The sequence below is a fragment of the Camellia sinensis genome, unplaced genomic scaffold (genome assembly GCF_055761805.1).
Source record: "Camellia sinensis isolate YWXY unplaced genomic scaffold, ASM5576180v1 Unanchor1, whole genome shotgun sequence".
In the NCBI taxonomy this organism is placed as follows: Eukaryota; Viridiplantae; Streptophyta; class Magnoliopsida; order Ericales; family Theaceae; genus Camellia; species Camellia sinensis.
The window spans coordinates 14,468,936-14,482,609 of NW_028128987.1; the positions used below are offsets into that span (position 1 = coordinate 14,468,936).

Genomic DNA, 13,674 nt, shown 5'->3' on the forward strand with positions numbered 1-13,674 from the left:
TCTGTAGAAGAAGCCCTCAACAAGTAGGGATTGTCACTCGTCAGGTTTGGGATGAGTTTATTGAAATTTGCCCCTACTCGTATTAGTGGGTGTTTGGGAAGTGGGTTTTTTTTGTAAGTTTTTTTAGTTGTAGACAATTATTAGAGAATTTTTTTTTTGTGTTTGGGAAGATAGTTAAGTATTTTTGTGGTTTGATGTGATTGTTGTGAGAGAAAAAGTGAAATGATTATGGGGTTTGATGTGATATTTTGTTTGGATTGTTTTTTTTTTGGTTTTGTAACCAATTTGTCTTTTAGTGAAAAAAATCAAAAAAAACCAAAACACAAACTTCCCAAACACTATCGGGGGTGGATAAATTGGGAGGTGGTGGAAGTGGAGTGGGTGTGGATTAATTTTGTAAGTTGAAAATCAAGATATTAATAAAATTATAGATAATATAATACATTATGAATAATAATTTATACTTAATGAAAATTATATTACATAAGATAGAAAATAAATGAATACAAATTAATGTTAATTACAATATTTTAGTATTTTAATTTTATTATAATAAAAAAATAAATAATATATATTACATATATGTGTAAATATAATTAATAACAAAAATGCTTTAGACCACTAATTAGTGGTGGCTCTAATGATGTGGCAGTGGGTCCCACCCACTGCCACATGTGTTTTGTGCCTTGTTTTTTTTTTTTTTTTTTAATTGCCACCTCACTAGTGGTGGTATTAGTGATGGTAAATTAGTGGTCTATAGCATTGCTCAATTAATAAATATAACTGAGACAAAATTTGGATAGAAAGGCGAGAAAAATCCATATGAGACATAACGAGAGATGCAAATGCGGAGCAAAGCTGAAGAAAATGATCATCCTTATAAACAAGTAAAACCAAAGAAACCCAATGGTGGGTGGCATTGTGGTTAAGACTTGGGGTTTAAATCCCAAGGTCACAAGTTCAATTTCCTTCCTTTTGGGCCAATCTTCTAGGCGAAACACAGTTGGTTAGGAGGTTGGACCTTAAGTTGTCCAATCAGCATTTGGTGTGGGTTCAATACTCCCCCGTAGTGCGAGTCCTGACTTAAGCGGAGCTTGTCTTGGGAGGTCGGGGTAAGTTCTTAGGTTATAGTCTCTTCGCTTGGAACGGCTAACAGAATACCCTGGTGATCTCTGCAAGGGGCGCTGCCTTGGACCTGCGGGAGGGTACGGAAGATTTTCCTGTAACAAAAAAAAAAAAAAATCAGAAAATGACCATCTCCCTAAACAAGCAAAACCAAAGCCCTCGTTTGACACTTTATTGGCGGTTATAGACTAAAATAATTAAAAAAAATTCAAATTATCAATTCCATCTCGAGATTTGACTAAAATATAACTTATCTTTAAAGTTTGAGAAATTACATCTCGCCTCCTAAAATTTATATTTGCATAACAAATTATTCCACGAGGTTTCTATTTGCATAAGAAATTGTCCCCTCATTTGTCATACAAATATAAACCTCAGGAGGCAATTTGTAATTTTTCAAACTTCAGGAGAATCCGTATTTTAGTCAAACCTTAAGAGGTGTTAGTAATTTGCCCTTAAAAAAAGTTAAAAAGATAAAATATCATAACTAAATTATAATCATTTTACTTTTTTATAAAAGTCAAAAAAAATTAAAAGTGCAACCAAAACAATTGGTTTGAGAACTGACTATTTTAGTAATTTTTAATTCTTTTACTAAAAGATATATAAAAAAGTAAATAAAATAATATAATAATTTATGATAATTTTTTTTTTTACTAAAAATAAAAGTTTCCAAGCAAAATACTAAAGTTTTCTGTAAACGCACCAAAAAAAACTAGTTTTTTGACAATTTTTTTAGTCAAAAAAATCAATTTTTTATCCAAAATAACGTAATTTTTTTTGTAAAAAAATCAAAAAATTAAAAAAATTTATTTTTTAACAACTTCTCAAAACATCACTGAAAAGTCAAAAATCAACCGTGTATGTGGCTGCAAAGCCATTTAGAGAACACTCTGGAACGCAAATCTCATCCATCCGATAAATTCATCCAACGTTCCAAATTCCTTCCTTGACACCCAACAAAAATTCCCAAAACTCTATGGACTCGTCCACACACTTCTTCTCAGATGCCACCCCACCATCAACCTATCATCTCAACCCTCCATTCCTATGATCTCAAAAAAACAAAAAGCATTTTCACATACTATTATTAATATTAATATCCTATATATACCCCATCCGAGTCTCTTTTCCGTTGCGATTCTTGTGTCTTTCTGAGCTGTTTCTCTTGAACTCCCTGGAAATTACATATATTCATACACGCATTCAAGTACATATATTCATACACGCATTCAAGTCTCAATTGTACATAGAATTTGGGAACTAGGGTTTTGATCAGAAGAGATTGAAGAAGAAGAAGATGTTTGGGAGGGCACCGAAGAAGAGTGATAATAGCAAGTACTATGAGGTATTAGGGGTGTCGAAGAACGCCACTCAGGATGATCTCAAAAAGGCCTATCGTAAAGCCGCCATCAAGAACCATCCTGATAAGGGTGGTGACCCAGAGAAGGTAACTCCTTTTCAGAGCCCTTACTTTGTTAATTCTCTTCTGTGAATTTTAATTTTTAATTTTTTTTTAATGTCTATGTCGTTGTATTTGAGATGGTGAAGGGGTTGTTCTTCATTAAATTCTTATTGGGTTTTGATTTCATTAATTCCTTTTCCCTTTTATGAACAGTGTCATACTTTGTTTGGTTTACAAGAAAATGAATTCTTGTTTTTATTGTGAACAAGTTTGAAGATAGATAAGTAGGATTGTGTGAAACGATTTTGGGTTTCTTGACTGGTAAACTAGTATAAAGTGAAAGAGAGGATTTTTCTCTGGAATTCATGGGCGATCATGGTGTTTTTGGATACACAATGGGGTTGTTGTTTTGTTGTGATTTCAAGTCTTTTACTTGTTTTCAATTGGGAATATCTATTATCAGCCAAGATTGTGGTGGTGAGAGTCACGAATTTGTGAAGAATGTCATACAAGAAAATTACGCCCGGGAAAACTAAATTGAAGGAAAGAAAAGGAATACATATTAGAATCGCATTTCCATTACCTGTTTAGTTAACTAGAGAGAATTTGTAGTAATTTAGTTTTCAACCTTCTCATGAAGCATGTTTTGTGTACAATGATCTTGGGTAAAATGTTTCATTTTCATGCATGACCCATTTGTTTGATTGACGCATGGTTACCTGGGATGATTGATTGTTGGTTTTCTCATTCCTATCCTTTCAACATTAATTCAAAGGGAAATATTTTTATTTTGAAAGAATTTTATTCATTTATTCAGTTCATTCTACATTTTTGGTCGCATTAGAGGTGGAACTTGATTGTTGGATTCTATTGCAGTTTAAGGAGCTTGCTCAAGCTTATGAGGTGCTGAGTGACCCTGAGAAGCGTGAGATCTACGATCAGTATGGTGAGGATGCACTTAAGGAAGGAATGGGTGGTGGCGGCGGCATGCATGACCCATTTGACATCTTCCAATCCTTCTTTGGTGGAGGTGAGACATCTAGATGCTTGGTATTTACTCTATAGTGTATGGTCTTGCTATTTTTGTTGTGCTAAAAAGTATTACTTTCTGGTGTGCTTATGGGAGTATTCATTGTAGAGGTCTTAATGTGACTATTTGGAGTGTTATGGTGTAAAGAGAAAGGGATCAAAGTCGCCAGTGAATTAATCGTTTTGTTTGTCTCCAGGTGGCGGTAGCAGCAGAGGCCGAAGGCAGAGGAGGGGAGAAGATGTAGTCCATCCCTTGAAGGTCTCTCTTGAGGACTTGTACAGTGGAATCTCTAAAAAACTTTCCCTAGCTCGAAATGTCCTTTGCTCAAAGTGCAATGGGTGAGTAGTTTCCGTGATGTGTGTGATCATTGTTTCTGGATTTTGCAACTGAATGTAGCTTCTTATATGGGTGGATTCGTGTTACACCAATGACAGGAAAGGTTCAAAATCTGGTGCTTCAATGAAATGTTCTAGCTGTCAAGGGACTGGAATGAAGGTCTCGATTAGGCAGCTCGGTCCCTCAATGATTCAGCAGATGCAGCATCCTTGTAATGAATGCAAGGGAACTGGAGAGACTATCAATGATAAAGATCGTTGCCCTCAGTGCAAAGGTGAGAAGGTTGTTCAGGAGAAGAAGGTGCTGGAAGTCATTGTGGAGAAGGGCATGCAAAATGGCCAGAAGATTACATTCCCAGGGGAGGCTGATGAAGCGGTATGTTATGAAATTGAGATTTTGGTTGTACTTTTACGCTGTGTATAGTTGGGGATTTGAATAGGGAGTTGGAAACATTTCATCTAGTTTTATATACTTTTTGTTCTTTTTCTTTTCAAAATTTTTCTCAATTTTTTTTTCATCTAGTAATGTATATGTCAATTATTGCTTGATCAATGAGCATTTTAATTGTTTGTTACTTGGTTTGTGTCCCTTTGCAGCCCGATACAGTTACCGGGGATATAGTATTTGTTCTGCAGCAAAAGGAACATCCGAAGTTCAAGAGAAAGGGCGATGACCTTTTTGTTGAACACACCTTGTCATTGACGGAGGCTCTATGTGGCTTCCAGTTCATATTGACTCATTTGGATGGTAGGCAGCTCCTTATTAAATCGAACCCCGGGGAAGTCATCAAGCCAGGTTAGTGAGGAAGCAATTTCGAGTTGTCTTAGGCTCTCTTTCATTAGAATGAAAGAAAAAAAATGTGGAAAATGAAAATGAAAGAAAGTGAAGTGAAAGAAGAAAAGAAATAGAAAGGAAAAAATATTCACCTAAACATCTAATTAGAATGAAAATTTTGTAAGAAAAAGAGAAAATTTTGAGTTTTCAATTATAGGTCACTTTTGGCATGGACAAATATAGGTTTCCTCGTGGCTTGTAAAAAATATGGGTTGTACTAAGAAATTAACTTTATTGTAGTTTCTACTTCTTTCCTTGTAAACAAACAAAGGAAATTTTTTTTTTCCTCTTTCCCTCACTAAATTCTCAATGATGCAAATTTCTTGTAAAATGCATAGATCAATTCAAGGCAATCTACGAAGAGGGTATGCCGATGTACCGGAGGCCATTCATGAAGGGGAAGTTGTATATCCATTTCACCGTGGAATTCCCAGACTCTCTGAGCCCAGAGCAGGTTAAGGCTCTGGAGGCGGTATTGCCACCGAAGCCATTGACAGAAATGACAGATATGGAACTCGACGAGTGTGAGGAGACGACTTTGCATGATGTCAACATTGAAGAGGAGATGCGGAGAAAGCAGATGCATGAGGCATATGATGAGGACGAGGATATGCATGGCGGCGGTGGAGCTCAGAGAGTGCAGTGTGCCCAGCAGTGAGTATGATTTTTGAACATTTTCGTCGTTAAACGAAGATGATTGCAGGACTAGTTAAGTAACAATTAGTCTGTACTGGTGGCTTGAAACCTCAAAACTGTGTATGTTGTTTGATTTCCTGGGCAGGTATATCATGTTTTCTCTGGGAAAACATTTTGTTATAAAAATGTGAACTTCGTTTTTTGTGAACTTCATTGGCTCTTTTATTTGTTCTTCATTTTCTTGACTTTTTGGCTATTTTTATTGTGAAATGTTGTTTCCATGTTTGTTGGGTGATTACTTGCTTAGCCTGAATAACTGGCGATTTCTCATATCGCTCTCATTCATCATGTACTGGGTGGTTAGTTCTGGGTTTCAGTAAATTGTGGGGCTATAATATGCCCTTTTATTTTAAGTAGTACAAGAAAGGCAATTTTGATTTTGATTTTGATTTTGATTTTGATTTTTTCTTTGGAATTAGTACAGAAAATTTACTCAAATGAAATCCAGAGTCCATATGCATGCTTGAATGTTATTTTATTTTATTTAAACACCTGGGAAAATTTTAATACCGTAACAATCCTAAGTAGCAGATAGACTAGATGAGAATTTTTTTGTGCAGCTTGAATAGTTCAATACGACGCCTAACCACATAGGAGAATCTCTAAAGTTAGACTTTAAGGAGTGGAGGTTTTAGAGATTAATATTAGGTGAATCACATAGGGAAATCTGTGAAACTAGATCTAAGTTTTAAAGATTAATATTAGGTGAATCAAATAGGGAAATTTCTGAAACTAGATCTTAAAAAAGTCGAAGCTCTAGAAATTATCGCTAGTTAAACTGATAACAACTATTATTTATCGTGACTTATTAATCAAATTGAAAAATCATGAAAGGAAAAAATCATAGACAATTTCTTCTTTTTTTGAAAGGAGAAAAAGGTCTGGCCCCCGTAAAACAAGGTAAGGTATCACAATAATGTTAATTTAATTTTAGGATTGGACTTTTCTAGATCCGGATTGGAGGTTGTCTCAGCTTTTGAGTTTAGTATAGGTCTCATTTCGATAATTTAAACAGTTTATTTTATAAATTTTATTTATTTATTATGTCTTTAAAAATATAGATAAGTATTTTTGAAAATAATTTTTTTTATAGCAAATGCAAAAAATTAAACAGATTATAATTATTAAATTGATTTTTTTTAATTAAATGATGTATAAATTTAATGATTTCAATTATTAAAACGAAACTAGTGGATCCTATGACTCGGACAACATCAGTGGAAAGAAGTTAGACCATTAAGGGCTTAAAAAGAATTAAAAAGAAAGGAATTATATAATAGAATTGTTATCGAAGTTAGTTATTTTAATTTTTAATTATTTTAGTAGGTTAAAAAGATAATATAGGAGATATTAAATTTTTTATTAAATAAATGATTGAATATTTCACATGGATGTAGAATCTGCAATTTTGTGAACTTTATTTAGTTATTTATTTGGTAAAAATGTATAAAACATTTAGTTATGTATTTAGTGAAAATGTGTAAGACATTTAATAAAATACATATTAATAAGCTAAAAATCAAAACAATATTAATAAAATACATATTAATATCTCTATACGTTGGGAGCCTATGTTATTTTTTAGAAAAAAAAGAACGTCCGTTTTGTATGATCATCATAAAATCTATGAAAATTTTAAGTTATTGAAAATATTAATTTAAATTATTATTTTTTAAGTTGAGAAATATATAGGAGAATTTTTTTTAAGATCCCTAATAATAGTAACTTAGAGGATAAAGGACACCAAAAAAAGGGGTGATGCATCAGGTCCCTTAACTATATCGCGTGCATTTTTAATTATTTCATGAACCAAAATACCCTTCACAAATCAACGCAGAAACTAAACCGGATTCCGACGACTGAGTTTCATTCCAAACATTCAACCATCTTTTTGAGCAAGAGAACAGTAGAATTAGGGTTTCAATATCATCTTCATCATCGACATTAGAGTTTCATTATCTTCTGCAAAAATCTTTCTCATTCCTTCCTCACAAATTTCTCTGACCCCATTTTCACTGTTCATCGTCATCTTAGTTCATCTTCGTCACATTGCATTTTCATCTCAGGGCATATCAGTTCGTAATTAGCGTTTCATCTAACTCTGGTAAGTTTTTCTAAAATCCAACGAGTTTTTCTCTAGAAACACAGTTAATTGCATTTTATATTAACCTTCCATTAATTAGAGTTTCAATTTCATAATAAAAAGCTATATGAATTTGAAAAAAGTTATTTCTTTGTGTTTTAAACTTATTCTTGAACATGTTTGTGTGATTTTATCTGTAAATTTCTCTGGCATTTGAATTTCTCTGATATTTGCTTGATGTATGTTTCTTCTTTGAATTTTCTCTGGCATGTTTATTTTGGAAAAAGTTATTTATTTGTGTTTTGATCTTATTCTTGAACATGTTTGTATGATTTTGTCTGTAAATTTCTCTGGAATGTGTAATTTTCTCAGGCATTTTCATTTTCTATGCCTGCCAAATTTATGTTTTTTTTTTTTTAATTTTCTCTGACTATATTTTACATCTATATGTAATATTATTCTTTTGTCTGTGTCTAAGTTTCTTTGACATTTATAATTTTCTCTGGCCACATCACTTTTCTTCTTTGTGTATCTCTATCATGTTTAATTTTCTCTGATTGTGTATGTAAATTTCTCTTGCATATTAATATTATGGAATAGAAATTTTCTCTGGAATGTGTAATTTTCTCTGGCATTTTCATTTTCTGTGCTTGCTAGATTTATGTTTCTTTCTTGAATTTTCTCTCGCTATATTTTACATCTATATTTAATTTGTAGCGATTTTTGAAAATTTATCTGTCGTATTTATGTTGCTTTGGTTATTTTCTCTAGGAATGAAAATTAGCTGTGGCCACATGTATTCCACATGAAAACACCTAGTATTCTCTTGTCAGCGTCTAAGTTTCTTTGGAATTTATAATTTTCTCTGACCACATTAGTTTTCTCCTTTGTGTCTGTCTGTCATGTTCAATTTTCTCTAGTATGTTTATTTTGTTCAATTCTTAGTTTCAATGTTGTGTAATTTTCTATGGCATGTTTACGTTACTTTGTTTATTTTATCTTGCTAATTGTGGAATGGAAATTTTCTCTGATTTGCCATGTTTATTTTTCTCTATCATATTTATTTTCTGTGCCTGCTGGATATATATTTCTTTTTTGAATTTTCTCTGGCTATATTTACTTCTATATGTAATTTTAACAATTATTGAAAATTTCTCTAGTATGTTTATGTTGCTTTGTTAATTTTCTCTGGGAATGAAAATTTTCTGTGGCTAGATGTATTCCACAGGAAAACAATTAGTACTCTGATATTTAATTTTCAGTGTCTAATTTTCTCTGACATTTATAATTTTCCCTAACCATCTTAGTTTTCTCCCTTATGTGTAATTTTCTTTGACATGTCCAATTTTCTCTAGCATGTTCAATTTTCTTTGGGATTTAATGTTGACATCTTTATGTTTTCATCATTGTTTAGAAATGGCAAAATGTAAAAGTAGCAAAACACCAGAAACACCAAGCAAGAAACAGAAACACTCTCAGTCTTTTTATGATCTAAGATAAAAAAGAAGCAAACCACCACAAATTCCTTGCCAATACACACAAGTCCAAGGTGATGAAGCAACTAGCATCAAAATAAATACCCCAACTTTAAAAGACTCAAGCTCAAGGGGGAAAAAACCTGTTAAACTCCAAAGAAAAAGAGCTCATTACAGCATTTAGTATCGATCCAACCTCTCATTTGTTGTCTCCTTTTTTCAAACACTTAAATTCAATTCAAATCAACTTGAAGAGTTTCAAAAGACCCCATTCTGGTATTTGATCCAAGCTCTAACCACTAGAAGAATGGATCCAAGGAAATCTAGGAAATCTGATGATGATGCAGTTGCAATAATCCAACATTACAATGAAAAAACGAAAGCATTCACAGTTGGTAAAAAGAACTTGACCTTTATAACCAATGACATGACCTTGATTTTTGGTTTGCAAGGAGGTAAATGAGTAATGTCATTAAGATACTCTAAAAAGTCAAAATTTGCATTCCTAAGGAGAAGGTTCTCAAAGGACACAAGGCTCACTGGTCCTGTTCTTAAAAATGTCTTGGTCAAAGCAATGAAAGGCAAGCAACCATCTGACTTCAAAGATGTAGCAATCATTATTACCTTGTACTTGTGTCTCACCCTATTTTTTGCAACAAGTGGGAATTCAATAGGGTGAGTTTTTTATAAAGTACGTGGAACCCTTTGAATCAATGAAACAATATGATTGGTCAGAAGCAATCACATTAACATTGATCGATTCTATCACAACATTGCACAAAACTCTAGAAAAAGTTACGAGGTGTGTCATTGCATTGCTGGTAAGTATAATTTCCATTCAAATTTACAGTTATGATACTTACAAATTTGTGTATTTAACAAAATTTAATTACTTTAATTTCTATCATAGTATTGGCTATGTGAACATGCGAATATCATTGACTCGGAAGACAGTAACACAACTGACTTCCCAGGATGTGCCAAGTGGAACCTGCAAAGCTTGACCAAACAGTTGCAGAAGACACCAATCCACTCTCTTATACCTCGATAGGTTAGATTTCTATCGCCATTGAAATCTCAGTGAAATTCTAAAATTTCTCTGACCACTGGTTTGTTTCCCTCCTTGTGTCTTGATTGATTGAGATCAATTTCCTCTGAACTTTCAATTTATGTTTCTTCTTTGATTACCACTGGTTTATTTCTGCTATTGTAATGAATTTTCTCTAGAATCCAAATTTCTCTAACTATAATTGTAACACATTAACTTATATGCCCTGATTGATTTTCTCTGATATCTGAATTATGTTGGTTGTTTCATAATTTTCTCTGGCCCATAACTTATATGCCTTGACTGATTGAGATCAGTTTTCTCTAAAATTTCAATTTATGTTGCTTCTTTGATTAACACTGTTTATTTCTGCCCTTGTAATGAATTTTCTCTAGAATCCAAATTTCTCTGACCACAATTATAGTGACATTATTTTATCTTCCTTGATTGATGTTCTCTCATATCTAAATTATATTGTTTGTTTCATAATTTTCTCTAGCCCATAAAATTAATTGTCCTTGTGTTTAATTTTCTCTAGTCGATAAAATTTTCTTTGAAATTTGTATCCCATTAGTATGATTTAGATTAATTTTATCTGACCCATAACTTATGTGCCTTGACTAATTGAGATCAATTTTCTTTGAAATTTCAATTTATGTTGTTTTTTGATTACCACTATTTATTTATGCTCTTTTAATGAATTTTCTCTGAAATCCAGATTTTTCTGACACAATTATAGTAACATTAACTTATATGCCCTGATTGATTTTCTCTGATATCTAAATTATGTTGCTTGTTTCATAATTTTCTCTGACTCATAAAATTATCTCCTTGTCTGTAATTTTCTCTAACCTATACAATTTTCTCTGAAGTTTGTTTCCCATTAGTATGATTTAGATGAATTTTGTCTTTCTTATTTGAATTTTTTCTCTCAGTGAATTTTGTAACATTTGTCTAATAAAAGAGGTTCCTGTTACAGATAGATAACAAGAAGTTAGTTAAAAACCCATAAGAGGAGTTTTGTCTTGGTAAAAAGGAAAAAAAAATCAAAAAAGGCAATTGTCAAATTTAAGGAGACATTAGAAGATTCATCTGAAGAAAAATGAGGGAATGAAGAAGGAGAAGGCAACACAAAAGAATAAGAAACAAGCAATGGAGAAAAAGATCAAGCAAAGCAGTGCAGAAGCGGAAGCCAGAGAAGAAAGTGAAGAAGTAAAAGTAGAAGACAAAGAAGAAAATGAATAGAAAGAAGAAGACAATGAAGAAGAAGATAAAGGCACTGAATCTAAAGAGTAAGAAGAAAACAATGAGGAAAGTGATGAAAAAGAACATAAAGAGCTGCTGGAACAACATCATGATAGCATTTGTGGCTCAATAATGCATCAGCCTCCAGAATCTAAGGAATCAAAGGATACTCAAATTGCTGATCTACATTAAAGACTAAAGGCACTTTCTAAATCCAGAATAAAAGAAAAGAAAAATTGAAATAAATTACTTGCAGAAAAGGATATTACAATAAGAACCTTGACATCACATAACTCAGAACTTCAAGAAAGAGACAGCACAAACCAAATGAAACTAAGGATGTTGGAGGTTCAAAAACAAGATGATACAAAAAGAACTCAACAGTTGAGGTAATCAATTTCAGAGCTTGAAATTGAAAATGCTAGATTGCATGAACAAATTTATGAACTATTCGTCCAACTAGCAACACAACCTTACTGAACACCAACACAAGTTCAATCCCAAGGTCAGTGAAAATCTTAAGCCACAAAAAGTTCTGTCCTTGTGTCAACATAACTCAGAGAAATTCCTATTTGTTACATTTTTCTCTGTCAATGGTAATTTTTTTTTGGAATTTAAATTTTTCTGATCACATTAGTTTATGCTGCTTATTTCTATTAATTTATGTTGCTTATTTGATTTTCTCTATCTATTTGCTTGTTTGATTTTTGGGACTTATTTGATTTTCATTGTGTATAGTTGAAATAGAAGTGGAACAACAACCAACAACCCAGCAAGAACAAGTGGCACACAAAGAACAACCAAAACAAAAGACAAAAGTCTATGATAACTGGAAAATATTGAATCAAATAAATTTATATATTGAAATATAATCTGTTACTTTAGAGAAATTTAACTTTTACTGATATTTTTACTATCTACACTGAAAAAAAATCCTACATCAATGATAAAGAATTTAAAGGCAAAAGAAAGGAAAGAAAAACAGCAAGATCCAGAATTTCAATGTCCCAAAGTTGCGAAGGTGACTGGAGGTTCAAAGCAAGCTGCAAAGCAAACAGTGCAAACCACCAAAGACAAAGAGTACTTGATGCCGATGAGTACGTCTTGCCTCAACCAACAAGCATCAGAAAATCTTAGGTTTTTCCACAAACTTTACTAGTTTCAAAATTGGTAAAAGAACATGTAAAAGACATCTTGCAGCACATATCAAATGTGTCTGGACTCGAGTAAGTACAACGAATAAAATAGAAGATAACAAACTACAATTTACTAACTTATATTGCATTAATAACTATTAAATCCCTTCTTTGTCATTTTGTAGGGCTTTAATCTGGACAAGTGAATTGAATCTCATTACTTTTGAAAATATTGGAAACCAAAAAAAGGAAAAAGAAATTGCCAATAATGTAAGTCTTTCATCAAAATTTCTCTGCAATGTTCCATCAGCCTTTATAAACCAATGTTACAATTATAAATGATATTTTTCAGGTCATTGATGGCTATGGAGAGATCCTATTTGCTGATCAAAGGAGAAAAGGACAACAACTAACTTCATTTTTTTTCACATACATGAGCTTAGTATGTTACTACTCTTTTATTTGATTTTCTCTAGAATTTACTTACTACTTTCTCTTGTTAAGATACTTATTGAAGCCAGTTGTGTCACTAGTCTAATTTTCTCTAGCTAGTTGTCTGCATTTAAAATTTCTCTGTGTATATATTCTTAAATTCCTGTCATTTCAACTTTCTCATAACCATTTTTTGATTTTCTTTAACCGCAGAACTTCATCAAGATGACGGAAAATCAAACTTTTCGAGTCTCATTATTTGACAAGCATCTTGAAACGACATGGAGGAACTACAGGTTCCTTCATTTCCTAATAAATACCAGGGGCAATGAGAAGTCAACAGATGGAAATCATTGGACCTTACTAGTCTTGGACAAACAAGACAATTTATGGAGGTTCTACAACTCACTAAGGCCAAGACGGAATGATGCACAAGACAAATATATCAAAGATGCAAAACAATTGATAACGAGTGCAAATTTCTCTGATCCATGATAATGTTTATGCGATGATAATTTTCATAGAATCTCATTGATTTGTGTGTAAATTTCTCTCTTATTTAAAAATTATTTTTTTGTAGCAAGATTATGTGGAGAATTTTTTGAAATCTTGTCTTGAAAGAGAAACACAATCACAACCCTCTTTCAAATTGATAAACTCACAAAACACAAATTATGACTTTGAATATGTCAACAATGCTCCACAACAAGACAGTGATTTGTAAGTTCCATACAATATCTATAAATAAGATAATCTAATTTGAATGTTTCTTAAAACTAACTATATCTATAATTTGTATGCAGTGTGGATTATGGCCTCTTTGTAAGCT

At 32.4% G+C, this 13,674-nt stretch overlaps 1 protein-coding gene and 1 long non-coding RNA gene across 3 annotated transcripts; both read left to right on the forward strand.

The window, feature by feature from the left end:
- Positions 1-2,034: 2,034 nt before the first annotated feature.
- Positions 2,035-5,574, forward strand: LOC114286518 (dnaJ protein homolog). The gene is made up of 6 exons (XM_082910561.1): positions 2,035-2,575; positions 3,407-3,560; positions 3,757-3,898; positions 3,995-4,271; positions 4,493-4,691; positions 5,069-5,574. Exons 1-6 carry the CDS (start codon positions 2,426-2,428, stop codon positions 5,386-5,388), a joined length of 1,242 nt encoding a protein of 413 aa, XP_082766687.1. The 5' UTR covers positions 2,035-2,425; the 3' UTR covers positions 5,389-5,574.
- Positions 5,575-5,595: 21 nt separating this feature from the next.
- Positions 5,596-13,428, forward strand: LOC114286519 (uncharacterized). 2 transcript variants are annotated; one of them, XR_014357495.1, is made up of 6 exons: positions 5,596-9,805; positions 9,895-10,035; positions 12,230-12,503; positions 12,599-12,683; positions 12,766-12,855; positions 13,059-13,428. It is a non-coding gene; the product is annotated as an uncharacterized LOC114286519 (long non-coding RNA). The 2 variants fall into 2 exon arrangements; XR_014357496.1 differs by lacking the exons at positions 5,596-9,805; positions 9,895-10,035 and having other exon boundaries at positions 10,775-12,503.
- Positions 13,429-13,674: the final 246 nt, after the last annotated feature.